We start from the raw sequence: 18,029 nt of genomic DNA, 5'->3' as shown, positions 1-18,029 counted from the left end.
TTAGAGAAGTATTTTACTATTAGTTTTTAACCAGAATTTAAGAGTCCAGCTAATTATTCTATGCCAAGATCATATGGCATGAATGAGGCAAATTAACATTTAGGATTATATCTTCATTTCTTTATAGCTGGAATAAGCTCTGATTATAGTCTTGAAGAGATAGATGAAAAGGAAGAACTGAGTGAGGTGCCTAAAGAAGAGGCTGGAAATATTTCTGGGAAGTCACAAGATATTGCGGTCAGATCCACTGATATAATAAATACACTGAAAAATGATCCTGAGTCAGCCCTTGGCAATGATCCTGGAGAGTCCTCACAAAACTCCAAAGAAAAACAAGAAACTAGAAACACAGATGCACAGTAAGTAGTCTGTGTGCCAGAAATGTTGGTGGCGGTGTGTTTAATACTAGTCTTCTGAAATATAGATCTGATATTTTATTTTATTTTATTTACTTACTTATTTTGGTACTTGCCCCTAGCGGGAACCGAACCTAGGACTCTCTGGTCCACAGGCCGATGCTCCAACCGCTAGGCCAAACCAGCCAGGGCTAGGTCTAATATTTTAAATGCAAATATAGTCGTCCCTTTAGTTTAGACTCTCTTTTACCATCATTATAAAAATGTTTAATAAAAGTATCTATTTACATATAATTGTTTTTAAATGAAATCAAGTTCAGCAGTTCCAGTATCTCTCTGTCAGATAAACCGTAACATGTAGTTAATTTATATGACTCATATAAAAGTTTTATTTGTATTGTATATATTTTACCTATTACCTATTTGATCTAAATGACACATTTAATTTTCAGTTTCAACAAATGCTCCTCAAAGATTTTCCCTGACTGATATATAAAACAATTCTGCATATTGAAGTATGATATTCAATTACTAATATTTTTACAGTCAACTTTATGATACAGAGAATACTTTCCACTTGACCCTAGGAATTGAAAACCATAGTACAGGACACTTGTATCATGTTTAAAATGCCACACCATGAACAAAGATGAAATCGATTAGGCAAAAGAAACCATCTTCATCAAAGCTTTGCTATAATTTTCATAGGATTGTCTCCAATTAACATCTTCTATCACCAATAAACTCCAGTGAGGTCAGTCACATCCTGACTTGCTAGAAGTTAACCATTGCCACATTAAGCTCAATGAAGTAAGCCAGTCAGGGAAAGACAGATGCCATATAATTCCTCTCATGTGGAATCTAAAGAACAAAATAAATGAACAAGCAAAGCAGAAATAGACTCATAGATACAAAGAACAGACTGATGATTTCCAGAGGAAATGGGGATGGGGAACAATGAAAAAGGCAAAGGGGCCCTGGCCGGTTTGGCTCCGCGGTTAGAGCGTCAGCCTGCGGTCCGGAGAGACCCGGGTTCGGTTTCCGCTAAGGGCACGTACCTCGGTTGCAGTTTGTCCCGGGCCCTGGTTGGTCGTGCGGGTGGCAGCCACTCAATGTGTCCCTTTCACATCGATGTTTCTCTCTCTCTCTCTCCCTCCTGCTCTATCTGAACAAAGAATGAAAAAGTGTCCTCGGGTGAGGATAAAAAAAAAAAAAAAAGGCGAAGGGATTGAGAAATACAGAAGGGAAATTACAAAATAGTTCATGGGGATGTAAAAGTACAGTGTAGGGAACATAGTCAATAATATTGTAATAACTACATATATTACAATATTGAGGGGAACACTTTGTAAAGTATATGATTGTCTAAGCAGTATGCCATACACCTTAAAGTGGTACAAATAATATTGAATATAAGCCATAATTGAAAAACAAAATTTAATAGAACAGTTGACCATGCCAGAAATAAGACTAAAATGTTTCATTTATATCCCCTTTCTTTAAAAGACACATAGTAATAACAAAAAGACATTGTTTACGGGAAAGTGTCCATTTGAGAAGCTTTTTACATCTTTCTTTGTAATAGGACCCTCATATGAAAGCTAATGTTTCATAGCAGCATTTCCCCTCCGTTGCATTTTTTTTCTTTGCTATTACATTTTCAGTATTTGGCAGAAAAAAATTATTACTTCTGTCCATCTGTCTTTGGAAATTATTGCCTGTTTTCTCATTGTGTGTGTGTGTGTGTGTGTGTGTGTGTGTGTGTGTGTTTGAATAATCTCAGTATATAACACACAGTATTATATTTTGCAGGGGATCACACTTGATGGTATGTAATGCAAGCAATGAAGAGAGGATAGTCGGCAATATAAGAAACTTGAAGTCATTGGGCCCAAACCAAGAGAATGGTGAGTTCTATAAACACTAATAGCCAACACTTGCATAGCACTTACTATATGCCAAGGGCCATTCTTAACACTTTATATATATTAATCCATTTAATTGTGTATATTAACTCATTTATAGGCATTATTATCTTTAGTCCAATTTTATAGATGATTAAACCACAAAGATATTATGTAACTTACCTAAGTACCACAGTTATTAAGTGGTGAGCCTCACATTTGGACTCAGGCAATATTACTTCCGAGTGTGCTTTTAACTACCATGTGTACCCCTTTTGTCTCTGTTAAATGTCAGAGGTTATCTGGCCTAGACCTTAAAGATGTATAGTTTATGCATCTACTTGTGATCTATTTCTCTTTTTTCCTTCTACTGACTCTTTAGTCCTAGCCTGTTTTACTTCACACTCAAGTTGCTATACCTTGGGTGGACTTGTGTGTCTGGCTTACTTCTAATTATATAATGTTACTTACCAGTATTTCCCACTATCCACCCCCAAATCAAGACAGTTCTTCTCTTCCTTATGATATTTTTCTCTCAATTCTATCTTTAGGCTTATGTGCATTTTTGTCTTTGCATGGAAAATAATTTTCAACCTATCTTGACCCATTGAACTACTATTCAAATCCTGCCACTTCGCTTATTTTGTTCCTTGTAGTTCTCAAGTCTTGACTCCTCAACAAGATTGGACAGTCTTGGATCAGAGAAATTACATATGATACTTTGTTTGAATTCCTCATAACACCCACAAGAATACTGAGATACTGTTAAAATATATAGCTCAGATTGAATTTTAGAAAAGTAGTGTGTAGAACATGCAAGGAATGCAAAGGGGATATAAGGAAGTAGTTTATGAATTCTCATAGTTCAATCTATTATGTTAACATTTAGAACTAGGTTAAGATTCTTAGCAAACATAGGGATGGAGATATATATATGTATATACACACACACACACACACATACACACACACACACACACACACATATATATATCCATATCAGGGATGGTTAATTTAAATATATATGTCTCTGATTCATTTTTCTCATGGTCTATACCATCCTGAGGTACAACATTGAAAGAATCTAAAAGTGTATAATTTCCCCATTCTTTTACTCTTGATTCAGTTTTTCATAACATGTTCTATGATGGCAATAGCATTTCTATTGAGACATCATGATTTTAAAGCTGCTTCCTTCTTTTTTAGAATCATAATCAGAATAAATATTTTTTGCTAAAATTTTGGCATCAAGGTAGTGGTAGGATTACAAGTGCACTTCTGTGATAATTCTTATTTGCATTTGCACTTGATTTTCAATGACCTTTGTCAACTCTAGGTGCTTTTTCAAATAATTTGTTATCCTTAGAGTAGTTTTATTTTGTTTTCCTCTTTTTTTCTACCTACCCCTTATGCTTATCTAAATCGTCTTTTCATCAGGTCATAGACATTGGTGTCAGTTTTGAGTAGAGAAAGGATAGGATAATACAAAATATATACCTTCTCCCTCTACTGACTTTTCTTGAAAAAAATGGTCTAACCAATCATTGACACTTGGTTAGCATCATTATCAGGTGTGTTTGACATTCAGTAATGATTCTAGGTGTCCAGGCCTGACAATCATTTGGAATAATTATGAAATTTTGATGAGATATTTAGATTTAGACAATGATAAAGTAGGTATAACCAACCACAAAAATGTGAAAAATAGAAATTTGCATTTCTAAGCCAATAAATTAGAGTTTGTTATAGGGTATTTAATTTAAAATATATTTTTGCATTGATGTTCTTTCTTTTGGAAAATGTTTCTATTTTGTATCTGGAAGATACTTATATTCAGTGGAAAATGAGAAAGAAGAGAGAAGAAATACATTTAGGTGCATTTCCTAGAGTCAGGGACCATTTCTTCTATACTTCTGTGCTCAAGGCAGTGTTGACGGTACAGTAGTACTTTTCATACTGATATTAAAAATACTTATGAACCAAGTAAACAAGAACATAGGCAGATATAGGTCTCTTCCATGGTTTCTAATCACGTATCCTTGGTTTTATAAATCATAAAATTTAATGGTTATTTGTCACTGAGAAAAGTCACTCATATAGATAATACATATTCTTATAATCAGTTGCATTTTATTTGGGGAGAATAAAAATGGAAATTGTATATTTAGTATAGGAACCTTACAACATAATATAAAACTACTATGACCAATAAATTTTACAATTAGGCAGTCTTCAAAAATATGAAGATATTTTAAAAAATTGTTTGCATACATATTTACCTGGCAGTGTGATCTTTTTGCATACATATATTTCTTTTTTACTTGTCTTTTTTTTTTTTTTAAACAGAGGAACTACTTTAAATATATCACAACATTTTAGGCAGTGAAATTGATGTTTACCTTATACATGAAAGTGATGATAAAACTATAGAGAAATACTTGACATCCTTTCACAGTTTGGCTCCCAAGGCCCACATTTCACTTGTACATGTTGAAAGAGGAGGTCTCTCGCCCTGGCCGGTTTGGCTCAGCGGTTAGAGCGTCCACCTGCGGTCCAGAGAGACCCGGGTTCGGTTCCCGCTAAGGGCACGTACCTCGGTTGCAGTTTGTCCCCGGCCCTGGTTGGTCATGCGGGTGGCAGCCACTCGATGTGTCCCTTTCACATCGATGTTTCTCTCTCTTTGTTCCTCTCTCTCCCTCCCACTCTGTCTGTACAAAAAATGGAAAAATGTCCTCAGATGAGGATTAAAAAAAAAAAAAAGAGGAGGTCTCTGAGGATTTTGAAGATAAGGGCTAGTTGGTCATTCATGAGAAACGATTCTTCTGGGCATTTGACTAGAGAAGCACAGAATACAAATCAATCACTTGTTCAGTACTAGACACATGGTGCAAACTCATAAGCCATGTTTCCTTTCAGAAGCCTCCTTCCAATTCTTTGCCATCATGGTTTTGGCTGGCAACTGTGTCTTTGTTAACCTGGACACCAGGTTAAAACAATGATTTTTGTTTTCAGGAAGTCTGAATTAGAATTAAGAGGAAAAGTAGCACTGGGGAGAGGGAGGTTGTTTTCTCTACTTGAATTCTGACATGAGAAGAATAGAATATCTTTTCCCAAAGAGAAAAAAAAAAAAAAAACACCACTGATTGTTTTTATTTAATTGAAATCAGCAGTATTATGACTAAGGACACAGTCCTCTTTAGTGAGGACACTTAATTAACAAGACAGTCAACTTAGATTCTGTTTTTATTTTAACTCTTTTTGTTGTTGTTAATCCTCACCCAAGGATATTTGTCCATTCACTTTTTTAGATAGAGTGGAAGGAGGGAGGGGGAGAGAGAGAGAAACATCGCTGAGAAAGCACACATTGATCTGTTGCTTCCCGCATGACCCCAACTGGGGCCAGGGATTGAACCTGCAACCCAGGCACATGTCCTTGACTGGGAATCAAACCTGCAACCCTTTGGTCCACAGGCTGTTTATGTTACTGGTTAGGCTTCTAGTCAGCAGTAGGCTATTAGTAAAGTTTTGGGGGAGTCAAAAGTTATATCTGGATTTTCAGTTGTGTAGAGGTCAGTACCCTTACCCACCACATCCTTCAAGGGTCAACTGTAATACATATTTTCACCTTTTTACATCTGAGCAAACTGAGGCTCAAAGGGTTAAATAATAAGTTGTGGTCACAGAGATTATAATTAGTAAAGTCCAGACTCAGGTCTCCATAATACCAAAGCCTATGCTGTTTTCTCTAAATGCCATGACCAGGTTTCGTATCATTAGTGAGCTGAAAAATTTTCTGTAGAAGTCAAACCAACCTATTTCACTGTGGGGGAGGCAAGCACTGCAAACTAAGGTTTTTCTACTTTTTTATTCATATACTTCACTTGATGACTATTTTTTTTTCTTTCTCAGTAGATCAAAATGAAATAATTGTCATTTCAAGGAAAACGGAAGATAATATGAAAAATGGAGTGGGGAGAACAGAAATCAATGTAGGAGGTGTTGCCAAAAATAATGCGGACGTGGAAGTTGACAGACTTCAGGCACATAAAACTGAAACTGCTGGAAGTGACAAGGAAAATCATCTAGCTGCTTTACCAGTGCCAGGCCAAAAACCGAATCAAGCCATTGCAGAAAAGACAAAAATGCAAGATGCGGCAATTCAGACAACTGCTTCCTGTGATCGTTTTGATGGGGATCACCGACGTCATTTGTCTGACTCCAAAGTTGATGAATGTGTGCAAACTGCAAGTAACAACATATTGACTCAACATTCATCTTTAAGTCCACAAAATTCCATAGATACCTCCAGAGAATTCCAGGGCCCCCTAACTGCACATTCAGAAGGTCAGCTCACCATAAAAGATCCAATTTATACACATGGTAATGATGCTCTTTTGCCTCCTGTAGATGGGATTAGTAAAAATTCAACTGCTTCTTATATGAAGAATTATCCACTTTACAGACAAGACTACAATCCCAAGCCCAAACCTTCAAATGAAATTACAAGAGAATATATACCCAAAATTGGGATGACTACTTATAAAATAGTGCCTCCCAAATCCCTGGAACTTTTAAAAGATTGGGAATCAGAAACCTTAGGGTATGAAGATGATCAGGATATACATACTTTAGGGAAAAAGCACATTCATGAGAATGTGAAAGAGACGGCAATCCAAACAGAAGATTTTGTTATTTCTGAAAGTCAGAAGGAGCCCCAGATAAATCTTAAACCCAAGCCTACCCTGACACCGGAGCATCGGGCACCCCGTGTGGAGAGTGCGCCCCACGGCACCACGGCAGATCCTCTGAAACCCACCCCCAGAGTGATGAGGGACACTGGCACAGCTCCTTTTGTGCCAAATTTGGAAGATATAAACAATATTTTGGAGTCAAAACTTAAATCTCGAGTTTCAAATTCCCAGACCAAACCAAGTTCTTTTTTCTTGCAAATGCAAAAAAGAGTTTCAGGTCACTATGTGACGTCCGCAGCCGCCAAGAGTGTCCACACTACCCCTAATGCCACTCCGAAGGAGCTGGTCAAGAAAGAGGTGGAAAGGGACGTGATACCTCCTCCAGAGCAAGCACTTCCTCCCCCAAGTGAAACGACTCCCTCTCCAGCGCAGCCCCAAGTTAAAGACAGGGAGGATGTCCGCAGTCCGAGGCCTCCGGAAACCTCTCCGCCTCCCGTAGCTCCGAAACCTGTTTCTCTTCCCACCAGTCGGTCAGCAGCACTCAACCTGAGGACTCTGAAAACCTTTGGTGCCCCACGACCCTACTCGAGCTCCGCGCCTTCGCCCTTTGCCCTGGCTGTAGTGAAGCGGTCCCAGTCGTTCAGCAAAGTGCGCACCGAGTCGTGCCCTGAGGGTGCATCTCCGCGATCTCCGGGTGGCACAGAGGAAGGGAGGGCTCCTTCTGCAAATAAACTTGAGGGCAACCCACACCTAGGGGTGAGTAATAAGGTAAATGTTACCTTTTTAAAAATAAGGGGTTCTTACACAGCATGGTTTAAGTGGAGATTAACAGACATGTCCCTATGCTTGTGTATTATTTGTCTGAATTCCCTCCAGTGATCTAACATCGAACTGCCCACTGTAGAAAGAGTACAGTCGGCCCTCCTTTATCGCGGTTCCTCGGTACCAGACTCTACCGCGATAAATGAGTTTCCGCAAAGTTGGATTCTTTCTTTATTTACACTCATCCCGCCCCACTTCGCGCTTGGACTTGCGCGGTTTCACTCTATCGCGGTTTTGGAAAAACGACTGTATCATACATAGAATCTGATAGTTTACTCTCAGAGTTATTATAATCCATATAATCTGATTGGGCATTACTATAAAGCCACCGTATAATTATCTCATCAGCAAATGATTTCGTTTCTTTGCTCATACGTTTGTGTAGCATATAATTCTGACTATATTTTCCTGTTTTGCTTATCTCAATTTGTGACTTTCTGGATGTTCTGGTTTATTTGTTTTTCTCCAATTCTACATAATTGCAAAATAATTTTAATTATATAGAAATATAAACAGTATCAAAGCCTAGATAAAATGGCTGTGTCTCTCAGCTATGCATTTTCTGTCATATACACTTAACCTCAGCTTATCAAACATTTTTACATATAAATAAATTAAAACCAGAGTTTAAATATGTAATTTTCTTAATTTCTCACTTTGTTAATTGTGTCAGCTTTCCCACTTATCCATATGTTGACCAAAATATCATTCAATCTCTCTATAACCTTAATAATTTACAAAAAAGCAGGTATTTGTTGACTTCGCATTGGCTCAATTTACAATTTGCCAGGTTCAGATAGTCAAAGGCGAGGATGAAACTTGCAGGATGAATTATGCTAATCCCCAAGCAATCTTTAAAAAATACTTTGTGTACTTTTACTCTGATAGTGTTTAAAGAATACTTCCATATCCGTGCGACAGCTCCAGATGTATTTATACAACTTTTTCAAACATTCCAAGGCTAACAGACATTAACCATATTGCCAAGTCAAGATTTTTCCATAATGTAAACGCAATATTTATCTTGAAGAATATTTCTTCATGTGTTTCACATTCATGTTTATTACTTTGACATAATGTCAGGAAGAGATATATGATATGAGATTAATTCTTCACTTGGGAACAAAGCCTGTGTTTTTTCCTTAGAATGGGATACCTTTCCTAACCCACAGAAGCTTGATTTAGATAACACAGTCTTCGAGCCACTGTCTGAGCTCTGTTTAGCTCATCATTTGTAAAGCTATTTATCTGGCAGTTTGAAAGAGACATATTTAAAATATTTTGATGAAAGCTGCCAGTTAAATTTGTTACTAAATATTCATTCCTAAGAAGTTTAATTAAATGTTTAATTGTTACATTGGAAATTCCTAATATTTTGTTTTAGCTTTCATGGGGAAAAATAAAGAAAACATTGTCATCACTTAGTCCCTGTGACCTCCAGAAACACAAATGGTTACATGTAGCATAATCATTAATGTTTCATTAGATGATATGTGGTTAGGTTCAACCAATATTTGTCTATTTTGTACCATCAAAAATAACAACTTCACAACATAATAATGTTGGAACTGTAAAAATGGGTTATTTTTTAGTCTGCGGAATCTTTTTCTTAATTCATTTGGCTCTCTTAACCAACTCCATTGGAGAAATCAGACTTATTTGTCTCAAGGACAGTAAAATTACCCTTGTGTTCATGAAACAGAGAGGTACCACTTTCCTTCTTTAGCATCCTTCCAATTCAAGAGAAGGGAAATTAACACCCTCTTTCCAACTGAGCTCTGGCAACCAAGATAGTTCAGTGGGTGAGGAAATAAAGCTATGTCTAGAAAACTAATGCACAAATGGTGATTCTTTTTCTTTTTTAAACATTTTTTATTCATATTTAGATAGAGAGGAAGGGAGAGAAAGATAGAAACATCAATGTGAAAGAGAACATTGATTGGCTGCCTCCTGCACGACCCCCACTGTTGATTGAGCCCACAACATGGGCATGTGCCCTGACCAGAAATCGAACCAGTGACCTCTTGGTGCATGGGGTGACGTTCAATCCACTGAACCACACTGGCTGGGCAAATGGTGATTCTTAAAGAACTACTGATGAAGGAAAATATTGAAAAATAGCCCATTCTTCAGTTGGTATTCATATAAATATTTTGCATTTATTGTTTTAGGAAAATAACTCTGCACATAATGAGCAGAATTCCCAAATACCATCTCCAACCGAATGCCCAGCATTCTCCCTAAAGAGGCAAAGTTCTTTAACATTCCAAAGCTCTGACCCAGAAGAGATCCGGCAGAGTTTACTGACTGCAATTCGTTCCGGAGAGGCTGCTGCCAAATTGAAAAGGGTAAGTTTTCTGTATCAGATGGGCGACAGTGGGTTTATTTTCAACATCGTCAAACTAATACTTAGGGGAAATTGTTTTGTGGCATTTAAACTTAAATAGGGAAGATTCAGAAGTTACTCCTTTATGTCAGGGGTCATTTTTTAAGTATCAGAGAGTCCAGAATCTTACACATATTTAAAAACATCTCAGGTCTGTTTCCACACATGGGCCAGGTGCAGAACATGTCTTATGCTCATTGAATACCTATATATAGAAAGTACCTGGACTATAGAAAGCCCAACAAGAAAGATTCTTTTGGAAAGAAAATCCCTCCCTGTTCCAGAGAAGCTGCACTAATGATGGTAACCTGCACGTTTTCTGTCATGGTTACTAAGGTAATCAGGTTACTACCACATATGGGATTAGGTGGGGGTGGAGAGGGGGAGGGCAAACCAAAAGATGTAGAGAAAACCTGGAGAACTGAGATAAGACCAGTTGTAGAAATCCAAGTTCTAATAATGCCCAACTAGAGTCCTTTAGCGCCTCTGCCCCGAGGTGTGGGGAGCTTCAGGAGCAGACACCAAACAGCTGTCACAGGGAAGTATTGTAGGTGATGTCCTCCCGCTGCCGCCCTCATCCGCTGAAAGGGGGCATGGAGGAGCCTGAAGCCTGGCATCACGCGGACGTCCCAGGGCCCGTTGTCTCCCCAAATGTCTTTCTGGTTCTCCCCTCGGTCCTCTTGGTGGCAAGTTCCTCAACACCCAAAACAAGTAAAATGCTCATTGTCCCACTGACTCCCTAGGCATTTCATTTTGTGAATTCCTTCTGTAATCATTTTAGAAGCTATTTAGAGAAGAGTAAGAGACTTGTTCAGTAAAACACTGAGCTCAACAGAAATGAAATCTGTGAAGCGACAGGAATGCTGCGACCATGGGAAGAAGGGCAGGATCCCGGGCGCTGTCCGTGGCTGGCCTGCTCCTCCGGCAGTCTCATGCGGAGTGACAGCCGCTCTGACCCGGGCTTGGCGCTCCCGGCTGGGCACAGGGAGACAAGGCAAAATGCTGTGTGTGTGTCACGAGTGGAGGATATGTGAAGGGATACTTTAGGGACTTGAGATTAAAGTTTTTATAGAGTATTTGTAGCCTGAAGTTTGGTGCCAGGCAGCAAAAAATTTGGTAGAACTTTGCATATTAAAATTGATACTTCACAGGCTATGATATTTACTCTCTCTATATATATGTATATGTGTGTGTGTGTGTGTGTGTGTGTGTATACAAATAGAGAGAGAGAGAAACATCAATGTGAGAGAGAAACATCGATTGGCTGCCTCCTGCATGCCCCCTACTGGGGATCGAGCCCACAACCTGGGCATGTGCCCTGACTGGGAATGGAACCGGTGACCTCCTGGTGCATGTGACATGCTCAGTCCACTTAACCACACCAGCCGGGTGACATTTATATTTTTGTGGAGAAATATGCTCCTGTTAAATCAAACATTCTCATTTATGAAAAAAAATTTTTTTATCTTGTAAGTTAAGGATGTATGTCAAATATATCACTTCCAATCTAAAGCTTTCTCACTTCAATAAATCTCACAAGCATTTTTTAAGCACATGAGTATCAAACATTGTACTAGATATTAAGGAGACAAGAATGAGTAAAATGAAGCCTCTGCCTTCAGGGGTTCACTGCCTGGGACTGAGAAACAGTGACGCATCAGGCCCACAGAAGAACCAAGTAACTACACAGGAAATAGTTGCAGTGTCTTCCTACTAAGCCCGTGGATGTATTAATCCATTTCAATGAACTAACTGTAGAAAACAGTGCATTGAGTTGGAAATGCCTCTTAGGCCGACAGAATTGTACAGGCAAGCAGCTGTATGCTTGGTGTTTTTCGGGCCCTGATTTGGCAGCCTCTTCACAGATAAAACTTGCATTGCTTCCAGAATGAGCTGGATGTGAATCAACACAGAAGACAGGCCCCAAAAAGGATGATCCTATAATTGTGTGCTGTTTATAACTCATTACCTCAGGTTCTTTTGAGTCTGAATTTTATCTGTCTCAGTAGGAGGTTATGGACAGCTCTGAGTCTGCATAGTGCCAGCTCCTAAATTGTGTTTAATGAAAATTCTTTTAAAAATTCATTGTGTTCTACTAAGGATGGACACAGGGCCTAATAAAGTTCATAGTATCCACACTTCGTGGTCAGCTTCTGCTTCACGATCACTTGTAGTTATATACACCAGAAACATGTGCACCAGACTCATGTATAGACTATTCAATATTGTTTGTAAAGCTTCCAAGAAATATAACCAAAATATCCAAAAATAGTAGAATAAATAGTATATTCAAAACATCATATAGCAATATTCAAAACTATCATATAGCAATAAATTGAACAAAATAGAGCTAATTGCAACAATATAGATACATATAAAAGAAACATGTGTAAAGTTTGACAGCACGGCAAAACTAAATTATGTTGTTTAGTGATACATGGTAGATGGCAATTATTTTCCAAAGCAAGGAAGTAATTATAAAAATCCAGATAGTGGTTTTCTTTCAGAGGGGAAGCCAAGTGGTTGTTAGGGGCTTATCGGAGCAGGACAGGCACACAATTTAAGAGGGAACCAAAAACACTAAATCGTCAAGGTAAATATTACCTTAAAGCAATATTTTTTAAATGTCCAAATTAATGCAAAATCCATGATGAATAAAATGTCAAAAAGTTAAACAAAGACAAGGTCAGCGGGGAGGCGGTGGGTTATGTACATGTTTGTGTTTCTTTTCATTAGGCTGTTTAAATTCAGTGCACTTTTCTGTGAAAGTATTATATTTCGAAAAGTTGCCCAAGGTGGTAAAATCGGGCACTAGAAGGCTCTAATTTCTTGTGATATTTGCTTAAGTCCTACATTTCTGTCCTGTATGAAACATTTCTCCTGGTTTGTTTGAAATCCTAACATTTTTTAAATAGAACAACAGTTACACTGCCAAACAAAATCTCTAGTGATTTTGACAGTAGGTTTAAGTTGTTCATCAGAAAGTTGGCTCAGGGCTCGCCTTTATTCTGGCACCTAAATGTTCAGTTTAACTCCAGGTACCAACCTGCCTCATGGCTCTGGTTCCTACAGAGCAGTTAACCTTCATTATAATAGTCGGTTCCCATTAGAACAATGATCTAGTTGATTGCTCTCGTGTAAACGTAGTCATGCTGTGTTTTTTCCTTGTTTCTTAAGGTTTTTTCCCATACCTTACTCTCATTCGGCCCCCATGTAGTCACAGAAATTTGTCTTCAGATGAAGCATTCATAATTCTAGCTTGGCATTTTATAAAATGTGTCTGATACTAAGATTGATATATGAGTCAGCAAATTGTTTTCAGAGAATAAGACATTAAGTAATTCCTTATTGTTGAGTTGACGTAAGAGTTTCTTTGGCAGCTTGCAGTTCCTAATGGTGCTTGAATTACTGAAGGCTGTTACATGTTACAAGTAGAATATAGGTTTGTAAAAATGAAGTCTGAAAATAAACTGATGAATGATACTTAGTACTTGTTATTAAGTCTTTCCTCGGAATGTAAGTAAAACTTATCTTTGGCTAGATAGAAATCTGGAGGGAAGAAAAAACTGGGAAAGTCACCCAGAATCCTGCTGGCCTGTTTTGTTTATTTAATTGTGTTTTTTTTTCATATTTTCATATTTTCTTAGTTTGAATTTCAACTATCAGGGGTTTCTGGTGGGCAGTTCTTTCCATACATTTTTCAAAGTAAAAGTAAATGATAGTTTCATAGTTAATGCTCTTTATGGAAATAAAGCTATGTGAATATTCCTGAAAGTCTTTTAAACTCCAAGGGTAAACAGTCAACTAGACCATGCTCGTATCATTAAATTTTTAAATGTTTCTTTTAAAAAATATCTTTATTTATAAATGTCAAATGTTCATTGCTCAAAAATTAAACAATATTTTTTTACTTTATACATGCTTGTAAAAGTTACCATATTCCATTCAAGAAAGATTTATTAGTGTCCCCTGTGCCAGGTACTGAAACGAATATGAGTACAAAGTGGCAGAAAAGGTCTCTGACCCACAGAATCCATAGAACAGAATTTTAATGATGTCTTCTCATGTCTGACAGCTCAGTAAACACATTTTTAAATAACAAACAAAATACAGTTTCCTTCCCCAAAGTAACTGCTCTAGATAGATTACAGTGTGATCTTCCAGACCATTTTTGTAGTATGTAAACATATTTGATTTTTGTAATAAAAATAGAATCTTCTATAAAACATTCATAAACACATCTCTGAAGCTCTCCATCTTATTACATACGTGTGTGTGTGTGTGTGTGTGTGTGTGTGTGTGTATGCTATTCTTTTAAGAATAGATACTATTTGCCAATGTATATAAACTTACTTGCTCCTTATTGGTTAGTTTTTCACTAAAAATAGTGTGACAATGAACATCTTTTACTTGTAGACATTTGGAGCCATCAGTATGTTTTATAAATGCTTAAAACAAATTTTCTCTCTCACTTTATAAAGAATTATGTGAACTGCAATTTTGGCAAAAATTACAAGGATAGCTTTTACACACAGAGACTTTTTGGAACAAGGTTACGTAATGACAGCTTACCTGTGTGTGGTTTGTTGGCTATACTTGCAAAGAAACCCTATGTGAGGACTAAACAGGGTGCAGATGAGTTTCTCTTCCCCTAGTGGCAACTTCTCTTCTTAGCCATTTTATTTCAGGTGGATTATGGCAACCTTTCTACCCCACCCTGGATTCATAAGAGAGTCCAGAAAACTGACTAGTTTAGATGACCAATCTTCACTTAGTAAAAGGCAACAAATGAAGTACAAGGAAACCAAATTCAAACCAAATTTGCCAATTTCATTTTACCTTTCACTACTTATTTTGTTGCTAGGCAGAATCAGTGGCCTTTTGTACTTCAAGTCTCTTCTCATGAAAAGACGACAATGTTTGGTTATGAATCTAAACCAGTCAAATTATAATCTAGAGATAAACTGTGTGTGTTTTTTTTTTTTAATATAACATGTTTATCTTCATTATGGATCATATTTTTCTGCCACTTTGAATGTTTGGTCATCTTTGATTGGATTGTGAGTTTACTTTGTTTGGTGTAAAATATTTTTTATTATTTATTTTCTTAATATATTTATTTTTATTACAGATGTTTCTCCTTTTCCCCCCAGACACCCTCTTCCCTATTCTGCTCCCCCAACCCCACCAGGAAAGCATTGTTATCTATGTCCATTGGTTACGCATACATGCATATGCGTAGCCAATAAACTGTGCTTCTTAAAATACTGTCATGTTTGATGTGAAAAATATTATACCTATTTACTATTTAAAATCCAGATGATTTTTTTTCCATTTTTCTAAATGTTGAAATTACAAACTATTTAGTAAATTTTTGTTATAATGTTCTTCATTCATTTACACTTTATAAATAGAAAACTTTGCCATACAATTTTAGAATTTATGAGTTTATTTACTGGGAAAACAAAACAAAACAAAAAACCTTTATATTCTGCAGTTGTTTTGGTATAAGTCATACATTTGACATTCTTAGCCCTTTATAAGAAAATCAAAGCTCCTTTTTTCCCTTATAAGCAATGGCTACTTGTGAGGGAAACATCAAATTAATATATACCATCAAAACAAATATTGTAAAATGTATTGTTTTGTGGAATTCACTGTATTTTTCTACATTTTTCAAGACACTTTAAAAAAATATGCATGTTTTTATTGATTTTTTTAGAGAGAGAGGAAGGAAGAGAGATAGAAACATTAGTGTGAAAGAGAAACATCAGTTGGCTGCCTCCAGCATGCCCCACACTGGGGATGAGCCTGCAACCCAGGCATGTACCCTGTCTGGGAGTCAAACCAGGACCTCTCAGTCCATGGATGACACTCAATTTACTGAGCCACGCCAGCCGGGATCCAAGGCACTTTTGAGGAGCCAGAATTAATCTAGCTAAAAATGCTATTTAACAGCTTGGTCTGCAGTCTGTTTGTGCTCTTGTCCTTTGAGTTGATTTGGCAATTTTGTAAAGACTAAGATGTGTTAATGGATTATTTAACTTGTTTGTTGTGGAAATAACAACTCTTTCATTTTTAATTTCATGGTAGAGGGAACATTTATTCCTGATTATTTGTAATTTATTGCATAATAAATACTAAATGCTAGCATTTACAATTAAACAGAAGTTAAATGTAGTAATTGTTGAAAAATTAGACAGCTGTCCCATTTTAAATTGACGGGTGCAAAGTGTGTTTCTTTCTCTTAGGTTACTGTTCCATCAAATACAATATCTATGAATGGAAAGTCACGACTTCGTCATTCTGTGTCCCTTGATGCCCAGGACGGCCATTGAATGTTGCCCTGACATACAGCGCCTCACCTCCTCCACTTCCCAGAACAACTTCACGCTAGTGGAGAATGTTGGCAAATGTATATTCAGATGTACACTAATATATTATCTATTAAAGTGTAAGACTTTGTGCTGTGGCTTTTCATGCCAAAAGAGAATTACCAGAATTTATAATTTATAATAATATTTTTATCTTTTTCTTTTCTTTTTTGCCTTAAGAGCTGAATATGCTACGTTAGAACTTTAAGACAAGGTGTTAATGACTTTCATTTTTTTCAAATGAGAAATAGTCATTTTTTTATTTCACTTATTGACACATTCTCTGCAATGTGACTTAGACAAAGGAATAAATTAAGAGTCATAGACATATTTGAATGATTCAGGAATAACTAGGGAAAACTAGATCTGACATTGGCTGCCTCAATGTCACGGTTTAATTACAAATGCTTGCAAGTTATACTAAAGCCTGTTTTGTGCAGAAAGTATAACCTAGAAAACTAATGATATCAAATAAGTATATTTAGTTCAACAGTTAATTTCGGTGATGAATCATTTACTGTGCAATTCTTTTGTGTTCTTTTTATAATTATACAATCAGTGTCAAATTTAAGGGAAGCACATTATATTTTAATATTTTACCAATATGAAACACTTGGTTTTTTAATCTTTAGGACTTAAATTACACAAGGTAAATTTTAAATATTTTCTGTATATAATTATGATACTATTGTCCCACAGATATTATACATTTTATGTACCAGAAGCCTTAAAAATCTTCCTGTGAAAATGTTGATATATTGTGACAATTTTTTCACATTTAATATGTAGAGAGGAATAGGGGTTAGTTTATGTCCATATTGGAAAACTTTAAAGACTACTTGGAGATTCCAGAAATCTTGGTTGTAATTAAAGTAAAATGATTTAAATAAAAAGTCATTATGTAGTTCAGATGCTAATATTCTAAATAATAATATATATTTACATTAAAGCTAAAACTGTTAAGCGAAACAGTGCCTAGTTTGTTGGCTTACAAGTGTTCTGGAGTCTAGAGCCTGTTAATATTTGATTCTTACTTTAAGAATTTAATTGTTCACTTATTCTAAAAGTTTTGTCAAGCTGATGTTAAGTTGGTTTTCACTAAAGCTACTGAGATACCTGCCTCTTTGGAAAATGTGTTGATTTTTTTCCCTCTGTTTAATAAAAGCAAGTTATATATTTGGGGTGCTTATTTTTTAATGTAGTTTGTGTCAACCAGCCTATTATGTACTTCACCAGATGAACACCTCTCTGTTAGCCAGTAAAACAAACAAGTAAAGTAACCCCTACCACTTATTAGGGTTTCCTAGTCTACATGTAAGCCCAGGCATTATAACTCTAAAACGCAAGCTCAAAGCATGTAAAATGCTTAGCATAGTTCCCGGCACCTGGCAAGTACAATTAAGTGTTAAATGCTGCTATTTCTTTTCATCACACTTGGAGAGACCATCATATATGAAAACTTAAGTTACGTCATTATAAACCAGTAGGGACAGGAG

The 18,029-nt window shown here is 36.6% G+C and overlaps 1 protein-coding gene across 1 annotated transcript in view; it reads left to right on the top strand.

The window, feature by feature from the left end:
- COBLL1 (cordon-bleu WH2 repeat protein like 1) overlaps window positions 1–16,653 on the top strand; it is a 71,810-nt gene extending 55,157 nt beyond the window's left edge. Inside the window, exons 11-15 of the mRNA XM_036253330.1 lie at window positions 128–359; window positions 2,169–2,263; window positions 6,173–7,707; window positions 9,945–10,121; window positions 16,411–16,653. Of these exons, the coding sequence (XP_036109223.1) occupies window positions 128–359; window positions 2,169–2,263; window positions 6,173–7,707; window positions 9,945–10,121; window positions 16,411–16,497 (2,126 nt within the window). The 3' untranslated portion in view covers window positions 16,498–16,653. The remainder of the gene's footprint in view (window positions 1–127; window positions 360–2,168; window positions 2,264–6,172; window positions 7,708–9,944; window positions 10,122–16,410) is intronic.
- The last annotated feature ends 1,376 nt before the right edge of the window (window positions 16,654–18,029 follow it).

Source organism: Molossus molossus, unplaced genomic scaffold, assembly GCF_014108415.1.
Source record: "Molossus molossus isolate mMolMol1 unplaced genomic scaffold, mMolMol1.p scaffold_m16_p_11, whole genome shotgun sequence".
NCBI lineage: Eukaryota > Metazoa > Chordata > Mammalia > Chiroptera > Molossidae > Molossus > Molossus molossus.
Note: the sequence above shows the minus strand (reverse complement) of the source record. Positions and strands in the feature narration are given on the sequence as shown.